Source organism: Asterias rubens, chromosome 18 (genome assembly GCF_902459465.1).
Source record: "Asterias rubens chromosome 18, eAstRub1.3, whole genome shotgun sequence".
NCBI classification, from domain to species: domain Eukaryota; kingdom Metazoa; phylum Echinodermata; class Asteroidea; order Forcipulatida; family Asteriidae; genus Asterias; species Asterias rubens.
Window position 1 is genome coordinate 1,068,051 of NC_047079.1, and position 22,272 is coordinate 1,090,322.

General features: G+C 39.0%; 1 protein-coding gene and 1 non-coding gene across 2 annotated transcripts; one reads left to right on the top strand and one right to left on the bottom strand.

The window, feature by feature from the left end:
* The first annotated feature begins 794 nt into the window (after nucleotides 1–794).
* On the top strand, nucleotides 795–21,021 carry LOC117302545 (E3 ubiquitin-protein ligase MIB2-like). The gene is made up of 17 exons (XM_033786521.1): nucleotides 795–857; nucleotides 1,111–1,253; nucleotides 3,923–4,027; nucleotides 5,340–5,421; nucleotides 7,927–8,016; nucleotides 8,667–8,773; nucleotides 9,144–9,341; nucleotides 11,700–11,821; nucleotides 14,188–14,323; nucleotides 14,456–14,613; nucleotides 14,910–15,061; nucleotides 15,156–15,321; nucleotides 15,882–16,033; nucleotides 16,315–16,429; nucleotides 16,631–16,837; nucleotides 17,846–18,042; nucleotides 18,642–21,021. Exons 2-17 carry the CDS (start codon nucleotides 1,145–1,147, stop codon nucleotides 18,694–18,696), a joined length of 2,151 nt encoding a protein of 716 aa, XP_033642412.1. The 5' UTR covers nucleotides 795–857; nucleotides 1,111–1,144; the 3' UTR covers nucleotides 18,697–21,021.
* On the bottom strand, nucleotides 9,869–9,941 carry Trnan-guu. The gene has a single exon. It is a non-coding gene; the product is annotated as a tRNA-Asn (tRNA).
* Nucleotides 21,022–22,272: the final 1,251 nt, after the last annotated feature.

Consider the following 22,272-nt stretch of genomic DNA (forward strand, 5'->3'; position numbering starts at 1 on the left):
TTGGTTGGTCTTAAAAAAAATACCTTAACGTGTGACCAAAGTACTGTGCGGCAGTCAAACATAATATAGTTAAGTCAACAAACAAAAAATAAAGTTGATTGTCGAAGTAAATGGTGCACTTTGACTTTGTTATAGACAGCCAAACAGAAACTGCGCTTTGGAAGATAGGGAAAACATTTCGCCGTTGTTTTATTATTGTTAAAGGCAGTGGACACTATTGGTAGTTACTCAAAATAATGATTAGCATAAAACCTTACTTGGTTACGAGTAATGGGAGAGGTTGATGGTATAAAACATTGTGAGAAACGGCTCCCTCTGAAGTGCCATAGTTTTCGAGAAAGAAGTCATTTTCAACGAATTTGATTTCGAGACCTCAGGTTTAGAACTTGAGGTCTCGAAATCAACCATCTAAACGCACACAATTTCGTGTGACTAGAGTGTTATTTCATTATTATCTCGCAACTTTGATGACCGATTGAGCTCAAATTTCCACAGGTTAGTTATTTTATGCATATGTTAAGATACACTAACTGTGAAGGCTAGTCTTTGACAATTACCAATAGTGTCCACTGCCTTTAAGGCTGGGGATTCCCCGATTGCGACACTCAAAAAAACTCCACCGATGAGAAATTTATCCTGTCAGCCACACCCTTTTTGTGTACTCCTATGATGTAATGCGTCACGTGCTTCTTTGTGTCCAATCGTTTGTGGATGTTCCCCGTCCATCATCAAATTTCTGCCATGTTTTTAGCTATAAAAAGGTAAAGGTTGGCGCATCCCAAGGCAGTTCTTCGCTTAACTCGAAATCATTGGATTTATTGGTCTTTTTAAACTCATTACAGTTGTAAGAGTTTTTGGTAGGTAGTAATACATCGGCCGAAATGAGAGGATAACATGGAACTTTTCCAACATTTTTTGGGGGGGTATGTGGTGTTCAGACGAAAAAAACGAGGTAGCGTTGTAAATTATGGCTGCACAATCCTATTTCACTGGTGTAGATAGAAAAATAGCTGCTAGTCCTCCTGCAAAATAAAGCGTAGAAGAATTTTTTACAACTGATATACCGCCTCCATATCAAACTAATTGAAGGTTTTTGGGTTCGTTTTAAAGCCTGCAGATTCACTGATAGAGAAAATTACGTGAGATGTTCAAGGGGTTGCGAGTCGTTCGTGGCCCAGACTGGGGACATCGTGACCAGGACGGCGGAGAAGGTTGCGTTGGCACGGTGATTGAATCACAATCTCCGCAAAATCGTAAGTTACACAGTCTCTTACGACTGTTTTTATCATTTTTTTTTTTTAAATAGTAGGCCCATATGCAGTGCTTATATAAGTAAGGGTTAAACCAAATAATATTCAGTAGCGTCAATTGCACAAAAACAGTTGGAGGCTCAGTGTCACCATGCAACCCCAATCTGTTTCTCTCTTTCTCTGTCAATATTGAAACATTATGCAATTTTATATGATCGAATGGATCTGGACCAAATGTAGTGCTCCTCCCTGAGAATTTCCAGGTAAAGGAGCAGGGTGAACAAATTGACTTATATACTACGAACGCCTTTTCATTGAGCGAATTCATAAAAAGTAGCAATTGCTTTTTCTAGGCTTTTGTTTACATCTTCACACATAAAAATAAGCAGTTGCTGGCAAGCAAAAGCTTTAGTATTAAGAAAAAGCAAAATCTTTTTTTCTTTTAAGGAAATTACACCATGATTAGCAATTGCCTAACTACTTATAGGCCTACACATAACAACAACCTTTTGTTTGTGTTATTCAGCAATTGTTTGTTACCGGGCTCGGCCTAGGGTGTACAAACCAATAATTAATTGAGAAGAAATATCCATCCAACCTTTCGTAAATTGTTTTGTTTTGACAAACAAAATGTTCAGTCTCTTTTTTTTATCAGTGCCTGTTGCCACACTAATACTTTATGCAACCATAAAGTTTTCTTATTTTTGCTCTACATTTTTGCCTACACAGCTGTGACAGAAACAATTTTGCAATCATTCAACGTTTTTGAATTTCTTTTATTGTTTATTTGTAGTGATACAAATTAATAATAAGGCCTATATGAACCGAAAACTATAGTTTGGCTGATTTCTTTGCATTTGTTTTAGTTTTTGTGGTACAACAAATAAGGTTTTGCTTGGACATTTTCCAAAAAGACAGTGGAAACAGGAAATAAATACACACAAAAGCCTAATACACTTTTAATATGAAATGGGCAGATCTCCTTAAGCCCAATCAGCGTTTTTGTTTAAAATTTGTATGTAAAGAAAAATAGTATGTTCTTTGTAATTATGGTGATGTATAGATACTCAAGTTATATAGTGATGCGACTGCTTTTTATTTCTGTGGAATACAGAGTTGACTGCATAAATTGATGAGACTTTAATATCCTGTAAGATGACAAAACCAATAATACTTGATCAAATCATTTAAATGGAATACAAAATTGTTGGCAACCTTCTTCAACAATTTTGTTTGTCATACATGTTTAACCCGGTGTTTTAGCCCAACTTTACTGCTTCTACGTAAACAGTGTTTCTGACTCGCTGCCACTACGATTACTGACGATTACACCAAGACCAATGCTGACCAAGAGGTTTTCTACCTCGAAATGGTTGCCGAAAGAGGATGAATTTTAATTGGTTTGAGTTGGGGGAGGGTGATTGAAAGTTAAATATTTACGGTATTTATAATCGTTTACAATGTTTTGGAACTATTATATTGTCCAACTACCTACAAGTACAAGTCACATTTTATTTCGCAAGCACTCTGACTCAAAAAAGGTGATATTTTGTCATTTTGGCGGCCCTTTTTAAATTTCTGGTTTACATAAAATAAAAATAAAAATCCGGAGGGCTCCTCGGCCAATATTAATTAAAGACCCTTAGAAAGCCCTGTGCCAATAATGGTGTTTTTGGTAACCTTCATATTTTACACTAAGCCACCTAACTATTGTAGCAATTTTTGCTTTGTGTTGCCCTGCCCCAGCACGTGACTTCTTAGTGCACCATTATGGGTGCGTTTGTTTAGCTTCCCTGGGTCGACCCCGGTGTGTGGTGTTTTCTTTCCCCAGGACGAACGTGTGCAGATAATAGGAGACTTTCCAACACTAGGTGGCAGCAGACATACCGGGTAAATTTCCATTGTTTACGTAGTTCTGAACATGCGCATAATTCTGAGAACAATGGATTTACCCGGTAAGTCTGCTGCCCTCTATCGTCCCAGAAAGTCTCCCATTACCCACGTTCGTCCTGGAAAAAAAAACCGCCACACACCGGGGTCGACCCAGGGGAGCTAAACGAACGCACCCTATATAAGTGTGTGGGTCATGGGCGTGCCACGCGGCGTGTGATCTATGGTATTGCGTCTTCTTATTTGCCAACAACTCATCACGTTCATGCTTTATGCAATGCATTACTTGCTCCCACCAAAATCTGTGGCCAAAATAAAGGAAAACGAGGTGAAGGCGCTTCGCGGCGCCGCCGCTCGCGCTGGTCTTTCTTCGTGCGTGATATATGGGTTCGTGCTTGATATCTTGAGGTGCCGCGTGTGCCTTGACTAAAGGCTACACTCTGCTCTGTGCAGCCTTTTTGGAAATTGTGTGTGAAAAGCAAACCTGTTTCTATTAAGCTCCTTAATTACGCGTGCTTCATCGCACATGAAAGGGCTTTATTAAGAACCTACAAGCAATTGCTGAGCTAGCTTAAGAAAAAGGAATTAGTCAAAGCAAAAGGTTATTTATACGTTTTAAAGCAATCTCTTTTGATTTTGCTCGGAGCTGTTATTTATAGTAATTGCTAGTTTATATGAATTCGGCCCAATAACTATGACTCACCCGAATTCCTCGTACTTTGATTATTTTTGTCTGATATAACTATGTTCTTTTTTAATTTCTAAGTTTTTTTTCACTGTAGCGAACACTGCCTGGGTGCGATGGGACTCTGGCAATGTAGGAAACTACCACATGGGCGGTAAGAGTAACAAGTCCGAACTGCGGATATATGACAACGCAACACTAGGTGAGAATTAAAGTGCACGTTAGTTTAAAGTCACCTGGAAGTGGTATTTTTTCAAGATACAGCTTTTGTCACTAAAATATGTGTTTTAATAGGTGGAGCATGAATAAACAATTAACTAAGGTTTAAACAAAATTATTTTCCATGTTATTTACAAATTGAAAATAAGCCCGACCCGAGAGGGCGCTGTTCGTGACGTCAATCGAGGCGCGATGAATCGCATGCAGTGCCAACACAAGATAGTGACGCTTGGCGCAAGCTAAAAATATGCCATCAAAGTTTAAACAATACCTGATTTTTTTTCACGTTAGGCAAATGCTCCTTTAGGTACATTACGTCTTTCAGGTACCTTCTTCGAAAAATTGTTTGTGTAGTGTATTCCGGATTCTCGAAGCACCACGGCTCGAACGTTTTGCTGCACAGAAATGCAAACTGACCCCCATCTTTAGTTGTTTTGCTGCATTCCGGACGACATTGCCGGAAAAAAGCAAGTTTTTTTTCTTCTTTTCGGAACGTACAAAATCACGACTAGGACTTGAATGTAACTTGCACGTACGTGTGTTCGATGTTCGATCGAGGCAAAGTCTGCCTCGATTAACATCACAAAAGGGGTAGGCGGAGTGTTAAAAACAATTACTCAAAAAATGTTTTTATTGTTCAGAAACATATACTGTAATGTTTGAAGCAAAACAAAATTATATTTCCAGGTGACTTTAACAATACCAGGTGTTTTCTGACATGATTGCTCTTTCAAATGAAGTGACCGTTTTTAAAAATCACAACATCGCATTATCACAAATCGGTTTTGCTCACTTTATTACTAATTATACCAAATATTGTTACTTAATTACACTAATTAACACGCACGGAGTGGTACAGCGTTTAGCTCGACGATGTGACATGTCATAATATACGCTACACTGCACCCACATAAATATCACGCTTGGTGCCAAACTTGCATGGAAACACTTTTCACACGGTTTGCCTAGCCAGGCTCGTATGCATTGGTTTTGTTTACACTCTGCGGTAAAATCGAATACGCGTTAATGAGTTAATAATTGCAGTAATAAAAATTGTGTAGACGGTTCGGTACAAATAAAGAAGTCAGCTTGTCTAGAAAATCAAACTGAAAACAACGAACAGAAACAGCACTCTGAAAAATAGCACCTCTTCGTTTGATAACAATGACACAAATTGAGCATAGCTTTCAAAAAGTGCAAAATTAGCCCCCCCCCCCCCCCCCCCCTCCCCGGGACCATGCGAATTTTTTTTTTTTTTTTTTTCTTGACCAGTCTTTCTTCAATTTTGGTAACAGGAGTGACACATAAGCATATTCAATGCAACTGTTGCGGAAAAGATGACATAGCTGGGATGCGTTGGAAATGCCGTACATGCAAACCAGTTTAAGTATCTACTTCAAGCTTTTGGTCTTACCCAGCATATCAAGGAGCCAACTCATCGTCTCGGTCATTGCTTGGATCTTGTCATAACTCGTGAAATCTCCCCACCAATTGCCTCAAACTTTATTATTCTACCTGGATTATCTGACCATTATGCAGTCATGTGTAACTTGAGTCTGTGCAAGCCCAAAGTCCCAACCGTCACTATAAAGAGCCGACAATGGAAACATGTGAATTCTCCCGAAGTGTTCCACGACATAGGCACTCATTTAGCAAATCTAGAAGTTGATCATGACTGCTTGGATTCCTATGTCAGCCAATATGAGAGTACAGTCAGTGACATCTTGGATAAATACGCACCTTGGAAAATGAGATCAGTCAAGGTCCGAACTGAAGTCTCCTGGTTCAATGATGATATTCGTACAGCGAGAAAGATCTGTCGTCAACTGGAGCGGAAGTGGCGGAAAAATGGCAAATTGGCAACACAACGACAAGAATATCGCAACCAATGTAAAGTAGTTAGGAATTTGATCAACCAGGCAAAGATCATCCATTATTCATCTCAAGTACAAGAATCCTCAGGAGATCAAAAGAAGCTCTTCAAGATAATTGGTAAGTTGTTGCTCAAACCCAAAACCCCTGTCCTTCCATCCACCTACAATAACCAGGACTTAGCAAACGAGTTCCAGAAATTCTTTGTCACCAAGATTTCAGACATCCGCTCATCATTTTCATCAGTCCCTTACAACGTGCCGCAGACATTGCCACATCTTCAACCAGAGTGTAGACTATCTGTGTTTGAGCCTGCCACTGTTGCTGAGATTCAAAGGGTTATTATGAAATCTCCTTCAAAATCCTGTGAGCTGGATCCAGTATCAACATCCATGATAAAGCAAAACATTGATATATTTGTACCCTACATCACTAAGCTTGTAAACGAATCTCTCAGTTCCGGTTGTTTCCCCGATAGCCTCAAAGTTTCCTACATCAGGCCGCTCATCAAGAAACCAAACCTGGACAAGGAGATATTTAAAAACTACAGACCGGTTGCAAACTTAAAATATCTTGGAAAAGTCATCGAACGAGTAGTGTCATCACGTATTTCTGATCACATTCATACTTTCAACCTGTCCGACGTGTTCCAGTCAGCATACAAGCCTTTCCATGGGACCGAGGCTGCACTAGTCCGTGTGAGCAACGATATTCTCTCTTCTATGGACAATGGTAACCTTACAGCACTAGTCCTGCTAGACCTGAGTGCTGCTTTTGACACTGTTGATCATAACATCCTTCTCTCTCGGCTCCAGAATCACCTTGGCATAGAGGACACAGCCCTAGCATGGTGCAAATCGTATCTCCACAATAGAACTCAGCATGTATGTATTGGCACTGCGATATCCGACCCTGTTGTTTTGAACTACTCTGTGCCACAGGGGTCAGTACTCGGCCCGCAGTGGTTTACGCTGTACACTTTACCGATTCGTGACATCATCCTCAAATTTAATCTGAATTACCATGTGTACGCAGACGACACTCAGCTATACATCACGTTTAAATCTTCTCAAGAAAACGCCAATGCATCTATTGCAAGACTTGAGAAATGCATCCAAGAGATTCGACGTTGGACACAACAAAACTTCCTGAAGTTAAATGATGATAAGACAGAGTTCCTTTTATTTGGGTCACGTCAACAGTTAACTAAGGTTTCAGTGCCATACATCTCCATCGGTGATGCTCGGATAGCTCCCTCGCTAAAAGCTCGGAACTTGGGGGTTATTTTTGATTCATCGATGACACTTCAGCCACACATCAACAATATTGTTCGTTTATCATCATATCACATCAGGAATATAGGTAAGATTCGCAAGTACTTGGATAAAAGTGCCACTGAAAAGGTCATTCACGCATTTGTTACTTCTCGTCTTGACAACGGCAATGCTCTTCTATACAGTCTACCTAACAACCAGATTTCCCGACTTCAACGGCTCCAAAATACTGCTGCCCGCATTGTGACACTGTCTAGAAAATCCTGTTCTATCACCCCCATTCTGAAACAACTACACTGGCTCCCTATCTCTCAACGAATCATCTTCAAGCTGATGCTCATTGTCCACAAAGCTCTAAATGGCAAGGCTCCCCACTATATTTCTGAACTGCTTCAAGTTTACACTCCATCAAGGAATCTTCGATCAAGTTCCATGCTTCTCCTCATTGAACCCAAGTCTCGACACTCATGGGGTGACAGGTCTTTTTCTTCAGCCGCGCCACGCATCTGGAACTCTCTACCACTTAATCTTCGATCTTGTGTTTGTACCGCAAAATTCAAGTCTCTTCTCAAAACTTATCTTATGTCACAGGTTTTCAATGACTAATTTTGTTGTGTCTGTTTTTCTTTGTGTTTTGTTTTTGTTTTTGTTTTGGTTTTACTGCGCCTTGAACACCCAGCAGGGTGGATATGTGCGCATTACAAGTCTTATTATTATTATTATTATTATTATGCAACGATTACGAACTGTGCCACAAATGTTACCACAGGGGTAAACATAATCTGGAGCATCCTTTTAAACGAATCGAGGCAGACGGTATTAATGGGTGAGCTTATCCTAGAATTAATGTAATGTCATTATTCATGTTCAATATTTTTGTTCTTCAGTGACATTTTGTTAGTTTGTTTCTTGTTATTTTCTTTTGACTCGAGAATAGTGGTCATTAGTGCATTTTTTTCAAAAGTTTCTGTTTTGTTCATTTTAAATGTATTTCACATGTCTACGAAAAAGAAGACAACAATTAAAAAGGTCATCGATAAAGGCCAGTTTTGGTAAAAACTTTTATGTTTGTGACCCCTGTGACTTTATTCGTTATTTTTGTACTAAATGAAGATGTTCATATGATTTGACCAATCACCGAGAGGGCAGCAGTCATCATCAAACACTTTACAAAAACAAAAATTGTCAAAATGTTCACGGTTTTTGACCAGTAGTCTGTAACAGTCAGCAGTGGTAATTTTATGAGAACAAAACGATACAATTGTTTGTCTTTTGTTTCTTTTTAAACTTTTAAAACACCTTTTCGGTATCCCATTTGTTTTATACGCTGGCTCACTCTGTCGTTGATGTTTCCCTCCGTTTTTAATTCATTATGTTTGCTGCTATTTGCTCGTTTATTCAAATTATGTGTCTCATATTTTTGTTGAACGTTCTGCTTGTCTCGTCTTTTAAGTTTTCAAATTATGTTTTTTCCAGTGTTGACGTTCCAAGTCGGAGGTGGTCTGCCGAGAGCCGGTCATTGGGGATTTTCCAAGGTGCCCAAGTCGTGAGAGGGGCAGACTGGACATGGGGAAATCAAGATGGTATGTATTTTTCAGAATTATTAATTGTGAAAGGAGTGATTTTGTTGGATCATCATACAGCAGGGCTACAAACTGCAATGTTTTAACGTAAGCGTTTTCTGGCAATCGTTCTTTATTTTTGTTGTTCATTATTATTCAAGCTGTTTTCTGTTTTGAATTACATCAAGACTACCAGTTTTTAAGCACTCAAACTTCAAAGACCATTTCTTACACAGCGCAGTTAAGGGCATTCTGGGCAAGCTTAAGCGCCACAACACGCCACTGTTCAAAGAGTATCCACATTTTTATAGTGATCGTAAAGTTGATTTTTTCCTTCTACCGTTTCGCTCCGGCTATTTAACACAATGGAATTTATTGTTAACTCATTCAGGGGGAGATGGAAATGTTGGTGCTGTGCGTGGATATGATTACCAAAACAAACTGGTTTTTGAGCGCTCCTGTGTAAAAGTGATATGGTCGAGTGGTATTAGCTGCAATTACCGAAGCGGAGAAAACGGCAAGGTAGACCTGAAGTACACCGAAAGAGATACCGGGGGTGACTTTTATATCGACCATTTACCTGTTCTTGGTGAGTACAAGAACTCGAGATTATGAGCTTTGGCTCGTGTTTTCATTGTGGTGTGCAGTGTTTATGTGAAGGCCTACGGCCGATCAACCGAAAAATTATTGTTGTCTTACTTGTGTTATCGTCTTCTTGTCAATGCTCTTTTGCTTGCACTACAATCACCCCATAGTCTGCACTTAAAGTCACCTGGAAACATAATTTTTTTTCTTTCAAACATAACAGTATATGCTTGCGAACAATAAAACAATTTTTTTAGTTATTGTTTGTCACGATTTATATGTTTAAAAAATATATAAAGTTGTTTGGGGGCTGACTCCGCCTACCCCTTTTGTGACGTCAATCTAGGCAGACTTTGCCTGCAATGCGTATAGTAAACACACGTTCAAAGTACATGTACGTCCAAGTCGGGAGTTGGTACATTTCAAAAAGTGTTTTTCTGCATTCAGCAGCAATACACCTGGTCGGCATTGCCGGGAAAAAACATTTTGCTTTCTTTTTTTTTAAACGATTTTTGGGGTTGAACAAAGAATTGACTAGAGTGGGATTCGAACCAACGACCTCCGGATTAACGTGCCGGCGCTCTACCAACTGAGCTATCTAGCCCTATATTGGCGGTGTCCCTATTTTGTCAATATCTTTGTTCGGGGGTGCCAGTCAGAAGCCATACAACCGTTACTCACGACTTGGTCCGTACATGTACTTTACATTTGTGTTTACTCTACGCATTACAGGCAAAGTCTGCCTCGATTGACGTCACGAACAGCGCCCTCTCGGTCGGGGTCTACTCTTAAATTTGTAAATAACATAATAACTGATTTTTTAAAACCTTAGTTAACTGTTTATTCACATTCCACTCATCAAAACACATATATTAGTGACAAAAGCTTTATTTTGAAAAAATACCACTTCCAGGTGACTTTAATGGTTTTGGTAACTTTCTTTGGATTCATTGCAAAACTTATTGAGAAAGCTGCTGCTAAACAACTGAAGCAACACATGTCAATCAATAACCTTGAGGAGCTCTATCAGTCCGCATATAAAACACACAATAGTACCGCTCTTTTGAAGGTTCAGGATGATGTTCTTAAGACAATGGATATGTCTAATGTTGTACTTCTAGTGCTATTAGACTCGTTTGCTGCCTTTGACACCTGCCATCGATCATGATATTTTACTTGACAGAATGAGGGATGATTTAGGCGTTTCCGATACTGCACTTCTGCGGTTCAAACATTGGTTCAAATCATATCTCTCAGGTAGACAAAGTAGGGTACCTATTTATAACCTATACTCTGGTCCAGTTGATTTGGAGTATGGGTTACCCCAGGGGTCAATGTTGGGTCCCTTGATGTTTGGAATTTATACCCTCCATATCATACGTCATCATAACATAGACTTTCATTTATATGCTGATGATACACAACTATGGTGCTTGGCAAGTTGCCATTGAGAAAATGCAGCTGTGTGTTACTGATGTTCAAAACTGGATGACTTCTAACAAGCTTAAGCTCAATGAAAATAAAACTGAGTTCATTGTACTGAGTTCATTGTTTGGTACTCCCCAAAATCTTAAGAAACTGCCGAAGATATCTTTGCATATGGGTGATACATCGATTGACCCTACTGATTCTGTCCGCAATTTAGGTATACAATTTGATTTTCAAATGATAATAAGCAAGCAAGTTTCCAGTAGCCTCTGCCAATCAGTAAATTTTCAATTACGTAACTTGAGGAGAATCAAACGGTACCTGGATAAGGATACTCTCCATCATGTTGCCAGAGCTTTAGTCCTCTCTCGTATTGACTATGGCAATCTCCTTTTATTTGGTGCAACGTCATATGAATTGGACAGAGTTCAAAGATGACAAAATAGTGCAGCTCGTTTAGTATGTTCCACACCCTTGAGAGAACATATTACCCCATCACTTAGGGAACTTCATTTGCTACCAATTAGAGAACGAATCCATTTTTAAGATTGCTCTTCTCGTTTTTAAATGCTTCAACAAAACTACACCTCATTATATTACCACTTTACTGTCACATATTACACTCCTCCACGATGTCTTTTGTCCTCACTTGACATCACTCGTTTGAAAGTTCCCAGAGCAAACAAAGTTCTAGGTCGGAAGGCTTTCAGCGTGGCTGGGCCCACGATTTGGAACAATCTCTCAACTGGAATCTACTTCTCTTTCTGCTTTTCGTTTCCAAGTTATTTTTTTTTTCTAGTGCGCTATGATCTTGATGGAATAGCGCCTTATAAATTTTAATTATTATGTTATGTTATGTATATATGAGGTTTTAAAACACATTTTCCCTCTCAGCATTTCCTTTTTATTGTATGGTTATCTATCAATCTGTCAGATGAAAGCAATGTTCGCCTGTATGCGGTGCCGGGGGACAAGGTTTGTTTGCTGGATTTGACCATCCCGATTCTTAAAGCACTGCAAACTGAAAGATGTGGATGGAAAGATGAAATGGCCAAGGTAACATATACAAAAAAAGTCAAACTCTCTGGTTGTAAATACAATCTCTCTCCAATCAAAAAGGTCTCATATATGAGATTTTGACTACCATCAGTGGTGATTGTTTTTATCATACAATTACGCTTTGGTATTGTTAATTCCATAATATCATGACACGAGTAACTTAAAAAAATAAATAAAGATAAGGTAGTACATCACCGGTAGTATCTGCATACTTTTCTAGCACTCACTTAACCCTTCTATGCGTTTGACAAAAAAGTTCATCTCCCTCTTAGTCTGCGCTCAGGGAAATCTCAATTAGCCTGGGTAAATAAGGCTATTTCCAATGTTTTCCATGCCCAACACCTTTCAGAGGGTCTAGGTATAAGTTAGCAACAACACAAAAAATAAAATAAAAACATTATTTGCTAACTATCTTAGATTTAATATATTTTGCACTTGTTCGGCACTTTCTTTTGAATTGTTTAGAAAAAAAAACATGTCTATCTTCGGATTAAAGTTGAACGCACGCTTATAAAAACCAAAAAGCTACAATTCAGTAGGTGTTGGGTGGAGTACACAACTGCCATGAACAGCCACGGACACTCTACAAGGCTTTGCTAAAATGGCATTGAAGTTTCCTTCCAAAACACACCACCAAAAAGTCTAATCATGGTCCAATCGGTAGCGTTTGCTCTATAGCTTTGTACACAAAGCAATGGGACAGCCCTGGCCTACACTTGTGGAACCAATCACTACTTGACCATTGGGTTAGCATGGCCATTGAACTTTGGCAGTTTGTTTTTCGAAGGTATGAAGTTGGATTACACAGAAGCCTGTATTTTTTATCATTATTAGTAAAGTTATGCATAAAAATGCAAATATGGGCAGTGAACTCTATGGTAAAGCACAGTGGCACTGTCTCGATGAGGGTTTTAATAATTATGTAAAAATGATGCGTGATAAAAACACATGAGACATTGACTAATAATAGCAATGGTACAACTAGTGTTACCAACATTGTTGTGACATGGTAATGTCCGGTGAATTGTGTCAAAGTTACTTTGATATTGGACATTGGACATTTCTATTATGTTTGTCAGCGAATACCAATGTTACTTTTTCGAAACTGGACATTGAACATACATGTAGGTGTGTACAGTAAATGCTAGACTTGGTTCCAAGTCTTTGATCGTGGTTTTTTAGTCGTCCTAATAGCCGCTACAAACAGCGCCCTCTTGTGATCAACCTCCGTCATTGAACCTTAAGATTTAGGGAGATAGGTAGTCTGGTCCCCTGACCAAAGATTCCTTGCCGTCTCTTGTTAAAAATCTTAGGTCAGGTATCACCCACGGTTAAAAATAGAGCATGACGCACGTTGTCAGGGTCGGGGGTCATATCCAGGGAAACCATGTCTGCACTAGTTGCGATAACGTAACCCTCCTCCCGACGGCCGCCAGGCAGGCCGGAGGGTTTTTACGAGATTATTTTGATCGGCAAATGACAATCTGGTTCAACAAGTATAATTTCGACAGCTAGTCACCAGATTTGCCCCATTTTTACCACTTTCAAAAATTATGGCACTTAATCCTCAATGTCTAATGAACACTCAAGTCAAAACGCCTTTAAGAAAATATTTTTGAAGAACAAGGACAAAAACCGGAGCGATTTCCTAGGTTTATATTTTGAACTTGTCGCACGCTTTGCAAACGCTTTATTTAGACACAACGCCTGCATTGGCTTTAAATAACAATAGCTGGCATAAAAACTTCTGGATCTACGGCCGACAGGACTGACATTATGATTCCATACCGACCATCAACGATACTGTCCGAATGTTGACGACAACACGTTCGGAACATTTCGGATAACTTCGAAAATTGGTCGTGACTTTGGGTAATACTGGACCCTAAATTCGACAGAGCCTAGTCGGAGATTTTTGGGTCTGGGAACCAGACTAAGTTATAGTGCGCGTGATAGCCTGAACGTCTGACGTCATTCTTCTAAGCTCGTGTTGCGGATAAAGACAGGGGCCCAGTCTAGGCGCGTGATAGCTAATAATGTGGGCGCGTTTTTAGTGGCTGAGATGCAAAAGAATAACCGCGATATAAGGCTTGATATCAAGTCTAAGTAAATGCCTACCTTTTACATCGATATTAGTTATTCCAATGTCCCTGGGGTACGTAGTCTCCGATGGACCAACTTTTCATCATAATTTATTGTTTTCTCTTGCACTGATGTATAACTTCAATCTAATGTCATTTTGGAGGCTCTGTACTGTTTTTATTGCAAACTGCTCAACAGACTGGTCGTAAATTCAACCAAGATATTGTAGGGCCTGGAATAAACCTCTCGAAACAATTATTATGACCAAACTACTTTTGAAGTTCAAAGGGAAAGTTGGTGAGGTCATCATGGTTGACAAAGAAGGAGACGTCAAAGTGAAGTTTGGAGGATCTTCGTTTTTCATCAATCCCATTTGCCTCGCACTTCAGGAGAAAAAGAGGAAAGTACGAGTTGAAGGTAATGTGTGGCATTTAAAGAATCAAATTTTGTAAAGCACAACACACTAAATTAACAAGCAAAATGTTGTCACTTTAAACTGTGTATCATCATTCCATTTTAAAACTTAGATTGTGTATTTTCCGGATATAGTTAAAGATCAAGACGGGTTGCTTGCCGAGTTGCTAAAGCTTCATCTAGAACATGGAGTTGGGGCGAATGACTCACCGACTGGAATGGTACTTTTTAGAGCTGCGGCAACTGGGGATATCGAGAAAGTTCGGGAAACGATCAAAAGCAATCCAGAAGAGGTAATTATACAGTTCAGTTAAAAAATAATTTACATGTGGATTTGGTAAGGTTGTTAACTGCCAGGCTCACTTTTTTAATTGTTGCGTGACTTTTTTGGGTTGTTGCTGTTTCTGTTGATGTTCTTCGTGTTCTTCTTATCGTTTGCCGTTGTCGTTGTCGTTGTCGTTGTCACTACATGGCACACACAGGTGGCCAATGCATGCAGCGTAGCGCCCTCAACGATTTGGTAGTTGTGACTTTTGTCTTCATCATTTTAATCCGTTTATCTTTTGATCCTCCTCTTCTCCCAAAAAAGCTCAATTTCAAAAACAGTATAGGTCAGACTCCACTTCACGTTGGTGCATACAAAGGGCACTTGGATGTCGTCAAAGCCTTCATTGACAGTAAAGCTCCACTGGAACAAAAGGACGAAGGCGGAAACACTGCGCTTATATTTGCAGTTTTTGGGTGAGTCAGCTTTCAAATTAATTTAGCTTTCATGTGTTAATTTTTCAGCTTATTGTCAATATTAAACCGATCTAACTTGTTGTCTTCCCTTCAGAAAAGAGCCAGAAATCGTTGAGTATCTTCTGCAGCGTGGTTGTGACGTCAATAATGCCAACAAGCAGGGCAGTACTGCGCTTCATTTAGCTGCAGCTGCAGGTCATCGAAAATGTGCAGAGATCTTGCTTAAACATGAAAACAAACCTGTGGATGTGAAATTCCAAGTAAAAATATATCATTTTCCTATTCAAGCTGTGGCCTTGGCTATCACTAACACCTGTCAATACATTAAGAGACTGTCACTCCTGTAAAGTGGCATAAGCCATGGCTTTTGCCTACGCCCTCTTGAACTCGCTTGAACTCTCAGGCTACCCAGTTGAAACATTTTACTTTCTCTTTACATTTTGAAGAAAACAACGTCAAGTGTATTATGACAGTTACACATTATTCATTTACTGCGTATCGAGTGTGCTAAATACTTGTAGAATATCCCACACCACTTCGATGACGGGAGAGGATGGCCCTAAAAGATCAGATCAAATTACTCACTTAAGCAGAAATGATGACTCGTTTGTGTACCATACAACGAATAAATCTCAAATCTTCCTGAATTCACCATGATATAGAGTATAAATGGAGGTTCTTCATTATTTAGCTTGCTATGTCAAGCTGTGTAACATTTTTAAACTGAACATTTCAGAATCGTGACCCCAAGTTTCTAATACGGATTTACATCACTATGTGCATGGTGATAAATATTGGGCTTATTTTTCTCCACAAACAGGACATCCACGGCAACTCACCGTTGTTTATAGCAATCATCCAGAACGACCGAAGGATCCTACATCTGCTAATTGATCATCCAAGGATCGATCTGAAGCTACTCAACGGAATAGGAATCAACTGCTTACACTTTGCTGCCTGCGGTGACAATTCGTAGTACGTGTAAACTGTATTTCCGTTATGTGTATTTTGGCATGAATTGTTTTGTTTGTTTTTAACTCAAACTAAAAAATAAATAAGATAATTGGGATAGGTATACTACATTATAGTCTGATAAAAGAAAATTCATTGTATACAAAACTTGAATAAATGCCAACAGAAAATCTGAAAAGAAATGAGTTTATAAAACCAACATCGAAAGTCATGTTTACTGTACAAAATTTAAAAAAATTATTACAATATTTATGTACGTTTAAACAATATTCCATGTAGAGGATTCTTAAAGCTGCACCACACATGGTCAACATCCAGAAGAACGACGGATTAAGTGCAATTCACTTGGCTGTCATAAACAATCACGCAGAAATAGTCTTGACGCTGATCAAACAGGTGAGGGCGCATTTAATTTTTGTACAAACCTCTGCTCCGTCACCGGCCTTGGGCTCCGTTTGATATTGTAACTAACGGTTTACATGTTACGCTATTCCAAACTTGGTCACGTGGGTGTCTCCTATGTAAAATGTTTGCAATTTAAAACCACCATTGCTTAATCAGACAATCTAAACACATTTTATTGTCTTTGTGAATCAGGAGTCATGTGACATTAATCTGAAAACAATCGGTGGAGAAACACCAGTGCATATTGCAGTAGAGCGCTCATTCAACAAGTGTGCTGAGGTTTTGGTGACTAACGGCGCCAACGTCAACGCTCAAGACCTGAACGGCAACACTGCACTTCATCGTGTTTTTCTCAAAGCTGAGATGAAAAACGCATTTGAATCCGTGCCAGTTGAAAAGGTATCTATACACATGTTTCATCTCATATCCCTGTTTAAGATGCTTGTAAGGTCCCGAAATTTACACATGTCATATCAAAACCTACGTGTAGCCTCAACATGCACCCAAATACAGCCTTGATCTAAATGTATCTCCGGCTCTGTACATGAATTTAGCTTTGCCATCCCTAAGTGTAGCCACAAACCATGGACCCATCTGTTGCACTGCCCTTAACGTAGCCCAACATGCACCTAAATATTGCCCTGACCTAAGCGTAGCCCAAAACCATGTGCCCAACTATAACGCTCCCCTAACGTGCCTCGTATACCCAAATGTAGTCCTGTCCAAAAGCATTATAATAGCCCCTTCCATGTACGTAAATATAGAATCGACCTGAACGTAGCACCAACCATTTGTACCTACCTGTAATAATTATCTAAACTTTGCTCCGAACAATTAACCCCAAATGAAGACCAAACCGTGTGCCTAAATGTTGCCCTGACCTGAACTTAACTCTAACAATGTGGCTAGATGTAGCTATGACTATACGTAGCCCAAACCTTGTAACTTGTTGTAACCCAAAAGCGTGTATAACATTTAAATTAAACCGATTAAATTGAGGTCCAAGCTACATTTAGCCACACGATTTGAAATGCATTCAGCTACGTTTTGGGGACGAACAGAGCTTTTCATGCTGGTTACAAATATGAGAGCATATTGATTGGTTGATAGCCATAGCTATGTCTTTTCTTGCCAAGCTTTTGGATGATCGTTTGTTTGTTTTACTAGAAAATAATATAACACACTTTTTTATTATAACCACACGTCCAAAGGGATATGGCATCATGAGTATCTGACAAATAAATTTTCATATACACCAAACAACGCAATTGTGAAAATCCAACCAATAATAGGTAAAGATTTAATTAAAACCATGTTATTTAAGTGGTTTATTTTTATAGCAACGACAACAACGGTCATATTATCCGTAAAAATGCTCTGCATTTTGTTTCGTACATTTGTCAACAGTTGAGAGAGCTTATTCGGAAATCCGAACACGAGGGGGAATCGTCCGATAAGAAAACGAAATTCCTTACTCTAGCAATGTATCTCATCAACAACAAAGCCGACATCTACATCAAGAACAACAGAGGGCAGTATGTTTTGGATGTGACGCAGAATCCAAACATTCGCTCGTTGCTCAAGGAAGGATTCGAAAAGAACAGGTAACATTTTGAGGATAAAAACGTGTTTATATTTTGGTTCATCTTTGTTTGTCCCATGATGATATAAAGCACATCACACTACAAACTGCAAAGTGCTTTGAGAAAAAGCAAGAGATGTAAGAAACAAAGCTGTTGACCAAATTCACTTGATGTCATCCCAACAATAATCTTGGTTGCGCCATTTTAGGAGTCAATGCCTTCGTGCGTTATACAGTGTAGTGTGCAGCCTTATAGGCACACTAAAATCATAACTTTACTCCCAAAATAACCAACGTGACATTCAGAGCTGCGTGTGGCGCTGGTGGTTGGCGTCTGTGCGAAGAGTTGACACTGATTCGATTTAGTAAGGCCCTTATGAGACTGATCAAACTAGTTCGTATTCGTGTGCTTCTTGAAACTAACAAGTGTATTATAACAACAAACTTGCTGGTGTCAAAAATCAAGTATATAGGTATAGAACTTGACTCGGAATCTGCATTAAAAATTACCCTCTTTTGGGTACAACAAGACTTGGGTAATTTTGTCAGTATTTTAGAGTGGGATTCATCTTATATATAATTGCTGATGAATACCATTATGTTTTTCTTATCAATTTCCAGGCGTGTTGGCCTCGTGGCCGCCGTGACCAAAAACGACAACTTTAAGTTCAATTAGAAGATGGATCATGCTTCATTGAAGACTATTAATTTACTCTCTCGTCAAACCATACACCCAGCTTAACCAAATTACCATCACATTCTTCAGTAATTCTTCGGTTATATTTCGTCAGATTTTGTGCATGTTTAATTAATTACGGGTCTATGTAACTTTTGCAGGACAAAAAACACAATGTCCACAGATTTACACTAAACTTGCCCAAAAGAAGTAGAATTATTTTGTTGATGTTTTCGCTGTACGAGTTTTGGTCTTGCGAGATCAAAGCTGATCGCCATTTTAGTTTATTGTATTGACAAAAAAATCTTAAGTTTTCGTTGGAATTTGTTTTTAGTAGTCAAAGCTGTCTCAAGTAAAATTTGTATCTCATTATTGTTATAACCTTGTTTTACATTGTTATTTCATTAGTTATGTTATTTGTTTTAAATTGAAATGAGGAGTACCTCAAAAAGGAATTTGGATCATTCCGTTTTTATGGTGACGATTGAATTGGAGTACTGAATATTTATCCGCATCACATGACGTCATCATCACAATAATCTTGATTGCGGCCGAGTCATTTATAAAGTAATGTCAAAATGTTCGTAGATTGGTGGCTATTTAATCACGATTATAACTTGATAAAGCAGATAAGCTACTTCATGGTATTGTTCAATTTAAAATATTTAGTCAACTATAAACGGTAATGTTCAGATGTAGGCCTATGTGCAGTAACCAAGTTTGAATAATATAAGCATAACTTTGACCGAGGGTTGAAATGATAAACACGAATAACAACATCCCAAAATGCGTAGGCGCAATCTTTAAAAGATACTCCAATGCATCGTTGGAAACAATAGTAGAGTTAAACAAATTAAGATACCAAAATGGACCCCCGTGCTGTAGTTTTCAAGAAACATGCCAGGTTTTGTAGTTGTGCACATTGGCTGACCGGGGTGAGCCCCGTCAAAGCTATTCGAACGTACCGGGCAGACCTGGGTCGACCCAGGGAAGCTAAACGAATGCACCCATTATTATGCTAAAATCGCGTGGAGCCGCCACATTGTTTTACGTCAAGTGGTGCCCACAACCTGCTGAATTGATGCGTCTTTGGGAAAGAACCACTAGCGGGACCCAAGCGAAACTGGAAAACATGAGTTATGAGTTATGGGCATACAGTGGCAAGCAAAGAACTCTGCCAACGCAAGGAATCGCGGGGACGAAAGGCACACGGAGCTGAAGGTTAGATATGGTATGATATTGGACGGGGCAGGGGGACGGCAAAAAAAAATCAACGGTCCCGGTATAGTTATCATACGGGAAAGGGGAAAAAAGACTTATAAACGACACGGGATAGGAAAATAATAAATTGTACGTGACCGGGTATAAACGGGACTAAGAAAGAATCACATAGCGTCGGACCCACGCATAACTGCAAAATATGGATGGGGTCGACAAATAATGCCGGAACGGAAGAAAAACGGGCAAGTGTACGATTTCACAAAGCACTAGGATTCGTTTTAACTTAAGATAGGTGGTTTACCACGGTAATTTGTATTGTGACCCTGCCCTCCACCCTTCCGCCAGGTACACCGCTACATTTGCAGTCAGGATAATATTGGAGAAGGAAGTGGCAATAGGCAAAACTGCCAGTGCTGTTAGGCCTATGCTGAATACAATATTGGATCAAATTAGTAAGGTTTCCGTTCAAACTAAAGGGTTTCTTCTTCTAAGTTTTTAATGTAAATCATATTAAGAAGTTGTTAATGTTCTTTGTTTTGTGACTATTTAATCAAGATTATAACATATTGAAAACATTTAGTTCGAACGGTAATGTTCAGATGTGTGCTGTTCAAAACTGGTTAAAATGAAACATTTGGGAAATATGTGACAGTAGGTATAGAATGGTGAATAAGTGATGGAACATGATGCACAAACGGTATCTTTAAACAAAATACTGCAATTCAACATGGGACCCCTTGTAAAAAATGTATATATAACATACAAGGATGGACGCCTTGCTGTAGTTTACATGTGAAAGGTTTTGTAGTTATAGCTTCATAGCTTCAAAATCAGTGGTGCACCATGACAGTTTCCTCAATTTTAGAAGTAGTTTGAAAATAATGTTTTGTTCAATACAAATTAGGTTGGTTGGTTGCTCAATTTTAAACGTTGGGTCAAATATCGAACTGTAATGTTCAGATGTTAGTCCAGCCCAGCACTGTTTACAGGGGGTTGAGATTAAAATAAAATAAAATTAAAAGAAATAGCACGAAGAATAGCCCAAATAATCAATTAGCCGATACCTTGTTATTGGTAGAAAATAAACACTAAAATAGTCAGGAATCTAAGCAAATTTGTCCGTTTTTTCTGTAAAATCAGCTTTATTTAAAAACAGCCATTTAAAAATATTAACAAATTAAACTAGACAGAATTGTCACATGGTCAACTAAAACCAAACTAAATTTAGCATAATAAAAGTGGCTTTTTACATCACCACTCAGATTAGCCACTCCACGAAATAAAAATCCCTCCCAGCTTTATTTTATTTTAAACCTTCGCCTTTTTTATTACTTTCTTGGTTGAGAATTAGATTCTTAAAATGTCTTGGTCAAACTCAACCGGGTCCCGGATCACAGGGGTAAATCTGACCCGAGAGAGTGAACAGGGTCATTTTAACTCGGATCTGCGTCAGTTTAACTCGGACTTTGTGTCAGTTGGCACAGATTCCGGATTCAAACTGAACCACTCCAAAATGGATCTGACTGCCCCCCCCCCATGCGATGCAGATTCTCCTTTTTTTCTTTTCTTTTCTTTGTATAGAGGAACATTTAGTGAACATCGCTTTATTTATTTTTCAATAAAATATAGCAGATTTCAGGCTGTACAAAGAGACACGTGGTCTTTGTAGAAAGAGACACGTGGTCTATGTATTTACGAAATTCCATAAACCTTACAATTTAGCAAAGATGTGAGATTTTCTACAAAAGGAAGAAAGGGGGGATACACAAACTTTGCGTATCAAGGAACTTCTTTCAGCGTATAGCGCATGACTAATAGTGGAATGTAAACAATTAAATTGCACGAATTCAACCCTTTGTGCAGCCTTATAATGGTTGTAAAAATCGTAACTCTTCACATGAACCAAAATTCAAAATCACACACAGTACAAAACAACTAACATAACAACAGCAAAAGCAACGTGCACGCCTTCCTATGGGTGAATTGCAATTTCGTCACAACTTTCCAGCAGTCCTCTCTGACATTGTAACCGAAAACTGAACGTTAAATTATCAAAGATTGCAATCGTTCGTCATCCGAAGAGGATTGCTGGATATGTGATGTCATGTTCGAGCCACCACTGGATACTGTTCCTGAGCTTCTTTCAAGCTTTATAATCGTATTATAAACGCTGTTCCTTTAGCTGGTGAAGATGTCACCAATAAGAATTCATTCCGGGTCTGACATTAATTTTTTACCAAAGCAGGCGGCCCGGGTGCATTTTTATTCCATTTTGTTTCCACCCGGTGCAGCGAGGGGTTTTGGAGACTACGTTCTTAAAAAAAAGTCGTTTCGCATATTCCCTTTTGTATGATT

What these genes read in the sequence shown, in the direction of transcription:
- LOC117302545 (XM_033786521.1), top strand. Translation starts at nt 1,145, where the DNA reads ATGTTCAAGGGGTTGCGAGTCGTTCGTGGCCCAGACTGGGGACATCGT. An exon ending in ATATGACAACGCAACACTAG is followed by an intron (nt 4,028 to 5,339) that starts GTGAGAATTAAA and finishes TTTTGGTAACAG; the next exon opens with GAGTGACACATAAGCATATT. An exon ending in TGGAAATGCCGTACATGCAA is followed by an intron (nt 5,422 to 7,926) that starts ACCAGTTTAAGT and finishes ATTATTATGCAA; the next exon opens with CGATTACGAACTGTGCCACA.